Raw genomic sequence first — 10552 nt, 5'->3', positions numbered from 1 at the left:
TAGTATAACTTCTTGTTTCTGATTTCATATTGTGCTCAAATTTCATTGCTTCACTCACAAGCAATTCCTGTCCTCAGATTTATATGTGTAGTAACATTACCTGTATTGTTCAGTTATTTTTATGCTTAATGAGAAGGATTTCAGGTATTTTTTTTTACAGTGACATTTCCAGCATTAAAGAGCTAGGATACTTACAGATTAGGAGTCTGTACAAAACAAAATACTTTAGTAGCTGACTCTGTTCTCTGAGAGATGTTTGACGAGCTGGAGTCCCAATGGTTTATGACTGCTTCTAGTGAAAATTTCAAATGCCGATAGGCACAAAGCCATTAGCTGCAAATGAGTATACAGAACCTTGATGTTGTCAATGATGATGATGATGGAGAGGAAGAGGAGGAGGAGGGCAATGATGATGGGGCAGCTAACATTACTTTGCACATAGTATGTGCTGAGCACCATGCCAAGTGCTTTCCATGCATTCAAGCCAAATCTCCCTGCCAATTTCATGTTATCTACACAATCCTATCACTTTAGTGCGTACTACTGAGCTAACAAAGTGATCTAGATTAAAATCATCCTCTACAGTTGTCACTGAGGCAAAGAGTGAGCTCTGTGCAAATTGAAACAGAACAGAGCTTAAAACTCTGGGTTCCAGCCAGGCAGCCCATGGATGATACTAAGACTCATAACATTTTCTAAGTTCTTTGAATTTAAGACCTGCATCTAACAAAAATCTCACTCCTTTCCATCTTCCTGTTACCTAATTTTGATTCTCTTCTCTCAAGGTATTCAGAAAATATTGAATGATAATTCTCAAGTCTGAATTATTTTACTTTTTATAAAGCTGCTTATAACACAGCTATAATTTTTTAAAATGATGACATTAGCATATTTGTTGAAACTAACAGTTTTTCTGTGATTGTTTTATTCCTAATGTTTTGTTATAAGATTAACTCTTTCCTATACTGCTCCATGCTGAATAAATATTACAGAGATTAATGTAAGTATTTATTCTCAGGCTTGCTTTTTATTTCTTATGATCCAGAGGGAAAACTCAATTTGTATTTACAAATTTTAATTGTGAATTGTCATAGCCTATGTATACAATAGAAATATTGTATCAAATTTCTGATCTTAGATATATCAGGCAGTTTCTGAGTTAGCAGCTTTTATTTTTACTTGTAAAGTTGAGGAATGAGGAGATAGAAGACCATGTTAGAGAATGATCATATAATAACCGTGGCTATTGTTCTTGCTACTGATCAACCTGTCTGCATTGTCATCTTTCTTTGGTAGGTGGTTGCCTATCACTATTGCCAGGCAGATAATGCCTACACCTGCTTGGTGCCAGAATTTGTCCACAACGTTGCTGCCCTTCTCTGCCGCTCACCTCAACTGGCGGCCTATCGGGAGCAGCTTCTTCGGGAGCCTCACCTACAGAGCATGCTGAGCCTTAGGTCTTGTGTTCAAGACCCCATGGCCTCCTTCCGGAGAGGAGTCCTGGAGCCCCTGGAGAATCTCCACAAAGGTACAGATGAGGTGCAAAAAAGGTGAAAGGTGAAAGCGTTGGAGCCCAAGTTCACCTGGGTCGTGTTATAAAAATGATTTTTTTAATCACATACCCAAACTAAATGTTCCATAGCACGGATAAAAGATTTTACTTGAAAAAATAAAAATTCCTACAGGAATTGCTACTTCCTCCTTTCTTTATAAAAATTCCCATTTTCATTTTTAAATATAATACAGTTTTCTTATACTAAAGCGCAGCCATCTCTTTCACCTGTCTCTAACCCACCCCCCAACAATGTTTCATCAATGCTGGAAGCCAAAGAAAAAGACTTGAATAAGAATGCCATTTCCTGAGCAATCCTGTTGATTCCCTGGGAGACTTATTTACCTTTCTCGGGGGTTTTGGAGACACTCATAAGAACAATTGATTATAATTTCCATTCCCCTGGCCACCATCTTCAGTTATTTCAAATTACTAGTTATTAGTTATTGTGCCTCTGTACTAGTTACACAAATATCAAAGTTTTTCTTCTCAACTTTGATAACCTCTGTCTGTATTTCTACTACCTATTTGCTTTACTATACTCTAGACTTTTTTAAATCTTGGAATTTATCCACAAATATTTGTAAGCATATTTTCTGTACAGTGAAGTTTCTCAGCCACCAATTTGAAATGAAAGGAGATACTAAATTGTTCTCACAACCAAAAGGAAGATAATTCTCATGCGCAGCTTTCTGAACAAAAATGTTGTCTGATATGAGTCTTCTTTTCACTTTTGATAATTTCTGTACAATACACCAATCATAAGATCTCATGTACTAGGATTCACTTTTGACTTTAGGTTGGCACTAGCTACCATCTCTTCTCTCGTAGTCTCCATAATTGCTATTTCTCTCAGGTACCTAGGTAGAGTCTTAGGATGGGACTACTAAGAAGACAGTTCAAGCATTTAAGAATACATGTAAGTGAGGGCACGGGGAATCCCTGGTGAAAAAATCCCTGTATTTACAAAGGATTAAAAACAAAGGTTAAGGGGCTTGGGAAACCTTCCCAGGGACTGGCCAGCCAGAACGGTGGCTCCTCAGGGGCACTCCATTTGAGGTTTTCATTCGTCCATGATGGAATAAGAAAAGAGAAATAGCCTAGAATTTGTGTGGATATAGTTGTAGTTCTGCATGTACATGTAGTTAAATAAATTATGCCTCTCCTACTTTTTTAATGTTAGCATATCTTTTATTCTATGAAACAATGGTGATAGTGGATAGTAGTTTTACTTTAAATGTTCTTTTGTGGAAAAATATGCAATCCTTTGTTGGTCTCCAATTTTTAAAAAAATTGTCATTAGTCTGTAAAATCTTTTTAAAGCTACCGAGTGTGTATTTAAATAACTTACAGAAGTTTGAAAATAAACATGCAGGAGCATTCTTTCAAGGCTGGTTGCATTTGATAGGCAAAGTCTAAAGATCATTAGGGCCTCACTTCTGAAGTTGATAATTGAGAAACTTCATCGTTTAGAAAAGGAAATTTTTTAGGACTAGTTCTTATCGTTTTGCAATATTAGTAACCATTTGGAAATTCTTAGCATTTATTCTTCTGAATCCTAAAGAATATATCTTTAGATACACATGCCATCCTTATTTCTTAACAGATGAAATGTTTTTTGACACCTCATACCACCTGTGATATAGATGACTTCTAAGTAACTCCTTCAAAGGAAGGGAATCTTTAAGAGAGAGAGAGAGAGAAGGAAGGAAAGGAAGGGAAGGGAGGAAGGGAAGGAAAGGAAGGAAAGGAAGGAAAGGAAGGAAAAGGAAGGAAAGGAAGGAAAAGGAAGGAAGGATAAGAAAAAATTTAGAACGATATAATTATAAGTGGGGCACATATTTTTTTTGAAAAACATGATATATTGTCTACTTAACTCATAAGATGAATAATATACTCTACTGGGAACTTATGCAAACAAAAATTTAATTTTATTAGCCATTGAATTACTTCGTTCATTAAAATGTCTGGATTACAATTTAGAGCATGTTCTTGATCTTTATGCTTAAGAATGTGTTTGAAGCGTTTTTCCCAAAGAAGATCTGAATAGATGCATTATCATCAACTTTTTTCTCCACTTGAAAATCATGGCTTTCTTATGAAGCAGCCTGGGTGAAGTTAAAGGAGGTATAATTGAAATGGTGGAGACAGTGATGTGCTGGTAAATTTTTAACAGCCAGCTGCCAGAGGAGGGCTCCTAAGGTTTGCGGGTTTCCACTGCATAAATAAATATCCCCACCTTGGCCATTTGCAGGCTACCAACTGCTTAACAACTAGCTCTTGAAAATACTGCAGTGGGCTCTCCTGAACCCGTCAGGATGGCTCCAGCACACCACTGGTGGGGGTAGGTAGCAGTGCTCAGCAACAAGGGATTGGTCTGTTATATCTGCCCAGTGGAATGCAACTGGAAAATTCCACCATGGAAATTAAAGACACAGTTATGCTTAAGGGAGCCAAGGTCCTCAAAATCAAAAACATAGGAGCCCCCAGTCATATGGGTAAATCCCAGTTAGTGCCAAGCAACTTCTCTCGCTTCCTTAATTCTTTAGACTCCCTAAAGGAAAAATGTGTTTTCTTAGTACTGTATCATATAAAATGCCATTTCATTAATAATCATTGTTAATGGTTCGAGCTGGAATACTAGTTCATTTCTCTTTCTAAAAAGGCACTAGATAAAAGTACTGGTTAAAACTCTTCATCATTTGAGAACTGACTTATAATACTTAGGATATTGAAATTAAATTCCTTTATATAAAGTTTGTACTTTAGTGGGGAAATATAAAGTCCTCTTAATCATGTAAAAAAAAAACTACATATTTTCAAATATGAAACCAATTTATGTAGTTTCAGTTGGTCTTGATTCTTTAAAAGGCTACAAGAGGCCAGTCTTGTACAGAAGTCTGTAGACTTTTCCTTCTGTCCCCAGCTTCCTTTTATTCCTCCTCAGATATAACCTGTTTCTCAATTCAGGCATCCAGTGACTTCTTTCTCTCTTCCCACTGCCTTCCTCCCTTCAGGATCTATAAGATCCTATTAACCAGTCATTTTTACTTGTTACCCACAGTTCATTTATATGAAAATGTTATTCAGCCTGGGGATTTTTAACCTCCTTGTTCAATGTAGCTTAAAAATCAGTAAGCATATAATGAGAGTGGAAGCAAGAAATCTCACCAACCCTTCTTCTACAGTCCTAAAGATAAACTGATTTTGTCAATTTAGGATAGTATAGTCCAGGAGGGAGCTGGATACAAAAGGACAGGTATTTATCTTCCCCACATGACTACTCCCTTGGGAAAATCATGCAAGGGTCTGGCCTCATTGAAGCTATCCTAGGGATAGTCTAGGAGGCTACTAGTTCCGTGAGATTGTTTGATCCAACCTGGCTAGTTCAGATCTGTCTGTTGGCCAGAATTCCTTTTCTCTGTTTCTCCATTTCTTCCTTCCCACTATACATGCAAATGTAGTCTATATACTACTTTGGACTTAAAATTAAATCCTTTTGGGGTGGGGGGGAGGGGGGAGGGGAGAATTCCCAAAGGAACATGCTATCAGGAAAAAAATAAACAAATTCTTTTCAGCCTTGTGATGTATAAGAGAAAAAATGAATTGCCATGTGCAAATTCTCATATGAATGCAATGCTCAGTCTGTCTCAAATCTGATAACGTGGGGAAAATTATGATGATGTTATATACACTTCATATATATGTGACAAAGCTTTCACATGTGATAAAAAACAGTGAATTCATTGAATGAATTATTCCATGTCCTTATAATTAATTATGCACCTTGAGCATTTAGTAAAGAAACAAAAGACCTTTTCTAATATTTTTTTCCAAATATATACTTAAATCAAAGACCCAAAAGAATTCACTATCCACTTGGTAATTATTAAGTAATTTGTTTCTTTCTATCTCAGAGAGAAAAATTCCAGATGAAGATTTCATCATCTTAATTGATGGATTAAATGAAGCAGAATTTCACAAACCGGATTATGGGGATACAATTGTATCATTTCTGAGTAAAATGATTGGAAAATTTCCTTCCTGGCTCAAACTAATTGTAACAGTTAGGACCAGTTTACAGGTATGTGTTTGCATTTGGACCATAAATTATTTCCCTTGACGAGTGCTTAAGCTGAAAAAGTTCTGGTTCCTTGTTCCTTTAGTGATGAGCTTTTCTAAACCTCTGCCATGTCCTAGAGCCCTAGAATAATTCCTAGCAAGAATAATTCCCAAAGAGCATATCTTGAGAGTAAGAAATATGATCTAGAGAGAACATTCCCTATGTATGATCTCTTCACTCAGATTCCCATTCCCGTTGCTCTGGATAAATTTTGATAAAGTATCCTTCGAAATAGCATGAAAAGAAAGTCCATTTTTCTAGATATTGTCCTGAGGACAGACAGCAATGCAGAGTCCCTAACACTCGAATTTACTGTTTAACTTTTATCTTATGTATATTTTATCATTTACTGCCACACAAAAGTCAATTCGCTCTACAGTCTAGAGTCAGGTTTTCTAGTTCCTCCCTCTGCTTCCACTTGAACAACTTTTCTATAACATGAAGGCAGACATTTTTCTTTATGTGCCTTCCTCTAGGAAATATCGGCAATGTTAAGGCTTTAGATTAAACTACAGCTAAGAGATAAGATTTTTTTTTAAGTTCCTATTCACTCACTGGTCACTTAAGGACCTGGAAGAAGGACTAGGAGTGTGAAACTGAGCCCATAAAGACATGGGCTAAGCGTACGTGACTTTACCTTCTCTACCATTCTCACTGTGGCTGAGTTGGTATCTCCCATTCTTTACGTATTCACACTTGGTTTACACAGTTTCTCAGCCTTTTCTCCCCTAACCATCGCCTCTTTCGATGAACATTAAAATCTCACAGGTTATACACCCATTCCACTACAGCAGGTCCTCGAATAACATTGTTGTTTCATTCAACATTATTTCATTATAACAGTGATGAGATGCCATAGGAACTTAACTCTTGTTTATATCAGTTAGTTTATGGTAACAATGGTTTTGGTTATACTTTGTTTTGCTTAAAATCACAGAACTTATTAACAATGTTAAGTAAGGATTTACTGTATTTCGATGCAGCCCCCTCATAACAACTGCTAATGTACAGAAAATAGTCCTGGCTCCCTACTTCTTCCTTTTCCCAGGCACTTAGTATTGTTCCTATACATTGACCATTAGCTTTGCTGCCTTCTTTGATCAAAAACTATACTTATAATAGTGCCCACCATCTTGCAGATGTTTGTAATTAATCTCAAAGTAATATGAACTACAGAATGTGGGGGAATCAACATAAATGCATCTGTACAACTAAAAATTCTATAATCTACCATTATAGGTCAGTAGCTTGATTATTAAAGATGAAGAATGAATAAAATAAACTTCCAGGAACACAGTCCCTGACTAGTTGTACTACACGTATGCTTAGGAGATGTCATCATTTATAGTTTTACATAATTCCATGTGTAATTGGAAAAGATATTTTAACTATGACTTGGTAGAGCAGATGACTTTAATTTTTCAGCTATACCAAAGAATAGGAAAAGTACTATACCTATTAATCTACAAAGTTCAAATTTCAGTGTCTTCAGAAATTAAGACCTGTAATAACTTCCCAGATACTTCACTCACTTCAACCAAGAAGTTTTAAAAATTATTTTTATTCTGCTCTGACAGTGAAATAATTCATAGGTCTTAAAAAAATGAACCCTCATATTGATTATTCATTGTTTCCACAAACACTTCTTAAGTATGTCAGGCACTTTCTAGGAGTTGAGTATACACAACAGTGAACAAGACACAAGATCCCTGCCCTCATGAAGCTTATATTCTAGTGAAGAACACAAACAAACAATAAATAAATAAACAAACAAACATTAAAATTGTAAGCAGTGTTAGTGCTGTGAGGACACATAACATAGGGTAAAGCAATAAATGGGGGTGATAGTTATTTTAGATAGGGCAGATGGCAAAGACTTTTTCAAGGAGCCTTTTAAAGTGGTGAGATCTTATTTACCTTTTTAAAAGATTTCTTTGGCTGCTGGCTGTGTAGATAATAAAATGTAGGGGATCAAGAATGGAAGCAGAAGTACAGGTGAAAGATGATGGTGGCTAAGTTAGACTAGAGTGGTAATGGTGTAGACCCTGTGGAGTGCTCACATTTGGACAGAATTGTGAAGGAGAATCAGAAGGACATGACGATGGGCTGAATGACGTGGTTGTGAGCTAGGGAGACGATTCAAGAATGAGTCATGGGTTTTTGCTGAGCAAGTGGATAAATGCTAATTTGAAGAAAGGAGAAAGATCACAGATACCTCCTACGATTTGGTGGTAGGGTCGATGTTAATACCAGTTTTTGCATGGGAGGTCTTGTGGAAGGGGGCAAAATTCAGTAGTTCTGATTTGGTTACATTAAGGTTGTCTATGAAACATCCAAGTGCAAATGTTTAATAGAGATAAAAGGTGAGAGCTCAGGGGAGATGACTAAGTCGGAAACATAAAGTTAGGCATCACCTGCATATAGATGGTATTTAGAACAATGAGACCAAATAAACTGTTCTAGGGAGTGAGAGTGGCTAGATCAGAGAGAAGAATGGAGACCTGATCCCGGCGTGGACTGAGAAATGAAAGAGGAGCCAGGGAAAGGCCTGGGTGGGAGTGGTCTGTGCTAAGAGGGAACATGCGATGGAAGCAAGCTGCAGAAAGTGACTCAAGGAGAAAAGTGTGATCACCTGTGTCAGATACTGCTGAGAGGCTGAGGGACATGAGAACTGCAACTTATTGGATTTGGTAAGGTGAAGGTTACTGGTAACCTTGACAAGAACCATTTCAGTGAAGAGATGGGGTTGAGGCCTGATTGCAGCAAATGAAGGAGAGAAAGGGAAGGGAAGAATTAGATATAGTGCATAGAGAAAACTTACATGTAACATTTTGCTAACAGTAGGAACAAGATATAGGACTGTAGCTGGAGGGCAGAATTATGGGGTCATTTGTCTGCATGATCCAGTAGGAGAGAAGAAATTGATGCAGGCGAGAGTGGATACTTACAGGAGCAAAATCTGTGAACAGATAAGATGGAATCCGAGCATAAGAGTCACTACAAAGTTCTGTCACCTATCACCTTTCCCCAACGTAATTTCCAAGCACATCAGCGAAGTACGAAGCTTTCCACCATTAGAAGTATTCCTTTGAGTTAAGGCAGCTCCAAAAGGCCTACATTAAAATGCTGTCATTTTATTAGAAAGGTTAGACAGCCACTTTTATTTTTTACTTAATCGTACTTTGACATTATGCTGTGTTTACACTGAAAAAAAGTTACAACAAAAAAAGTTATATAGAGCTCCATTTTCTGTTTCTATTTCTTTTAAAAGGGTTATTAAAATACTGACCATTAAATCACTCCTAAAGTGTTCTTTATGAAAACCCATAAAAAATTATCTTAAGTCTCAATATTAGGAAAAGTTGTGTTTCTCTTGTGCAACTAATTTGTTTTAATCTTTGGGTACTAATAGTTGAGCACATTTCCTTCTTTTCTTTGGCCACTTGGAAGTTCAGCATAAGTTTTTTTTGGACCCCATAGTGTATCATTAGAGTTAGGGAAAACTGAAGGTCTTTCTGTCTCTCTCTCTCTCTCTCTGTTTTAGGAAATTACCAAGCTGCTGCCTTTCCATAGGATTTTTTTGGATCGACTAGAAGAGAATGAAGCCATAGACCAGGACCTGCAGGCTTACATCCTGCACCGGATACACAGCAGCTCTGAGATCCAGAATAACATTTCACTTAATGGCAAAATGGACAACACTACGTTTGGCAAACTCAGTTCTCATCTCAAGACCCTCAGTCAAGGGTCTTATCTGTATCTGAAGCTCACATTTGACCTCATAGAGAAAGGCTACCTAGTGTTAAAGAGCTCTAGCTACAAAGTCGTTCCTGTTTCACTCTCTGAAGTTTATTTACTCCAGTGCAATATGAAGTTCCCAACCCAGTCTTCCTTTGACCGGGTGATGCCTCTCCTGAATGTGGCAGTGGCCTCTCTCCACCCGCTGACTGATGAACATATCTTCCAGGCCATCAATGCTGGTAGCATTGACGGCACACTAGAATGGGAGGACTTCCAGCAGAGAATGGAGAACCTCTCCATGTTTCTGATCAAGCGCAGAGACATGACGCGTATGTTTGTCCACCCTTCTTTTCGAGAATGGCTTATCTGGAGAGAAGAAGGAGAGAAAACCAAATTTCTCTGTGACCCCAGGTAAGCCACCTATTGGTCTATAATAAGCAATTCTGAGCCTATTTTGTATTTATTGCATGGAGCGTGGGTATTGAAATCATGAGAAGTGTTCTTTATTGAACATTTCACATAAAGGAAAGGTTTCTCTCAAGACAATTCTGTAATGAGATTGATTTATTTCCTCACAGTGTTTTTCCCTGAAGACTCAAAAGCCGCATGATATTTAGAATGCTCCCATACATTCCTGTATTTTCCTAAATAATACTCTCTAATGCCACCGATGTTCTCAGGCTATAATTAATTTAGCCATTTAACAGATTTCCTTGATGTTCTTCAAAGATTAAGAAAGAATTGATATATTATTCATCTCTTTGACTTAGAGCAGAATCATTTTAAATAGTGGTCGTCATTTTAAAAGCCATACCGTCATTAAAGTCACCAATGACTGACCCCATTAAAACCCAGCCAGTGCTCAGATTTACACGGAAAATGGAATGTTAAACCTCATAGCTGAAAAAGTCTTTACGAGATCAGCTGGTCTAGCCACTCTACCTTTTGATAAGGTGTCATGATCCCCATTTTACTATAAAGGCCTTAAGATTCTGAATTACTTGTCCAGTGTCATCCAATTATACGTGAGAGAAAGGAGGAGCGACTAGAGAAGAGATGGCAGATATACAGTATGTACCCCCACTCCTCTGTCCTGCAGCCACGGCAGACATCACTGATTTACCCCAGCACTCTTT

The 10552-nt window shown here is 37.4% G+C and overlaps 1 protein-coding gene across 6 annotated transcripts in view; it reads left to right on the top strand.

The window, feature by feature from the left end:
* Nucleotides 1-10552, top strand: part of TANC2 (tetratricopeptide repeat, ankyrin repeat and coiled-coil containing 2) — a 293951-nt gene that overhangs the window by 229411 nt on the left and 53988 nt on the right. For all 6 annotated transcript variants that reach the window (XM_006912329.2, XM_025047068.1, XM_025047067.1 and 3 more), the window contains 3 exons: nucleotides 1297-1528; nucleotides 5470-5636; nucleotides 9220-9827. In XM_006912329.2, coding sequence (XP_006912391.1) covers nucleotides 1297-1528; nucleotides 5470-5636; nucleotides 9220-9827 — 1007 coding nt within the window. The remainder of the gene's footprint in view (nucleotides 1-1296; nucleotides 1529-5469; nucleotides 5637-9219; nucleotides 9828-10552) is intronic.

This window comes from Pteropus alecto, unplaced genomic scaffold (assembly GCF_000325575.1).
Source record: "Pteropus alecto unplaced genomic scaffold, ASM32557v1 scaffold134, whole genome shotgun sequence".
NCBI classification, from domain to species: Eukaryota; Metazoa; Chordata; class Mammalia; order Chiroptera; family Pteropodidae; genus Pteropus; species Pteropus alecto.
The sequence above is the reverse complement of the archived record's forward strand: the minus strand, read 5'-3'. Positions and strand labels throughout refer to the sequence as shown.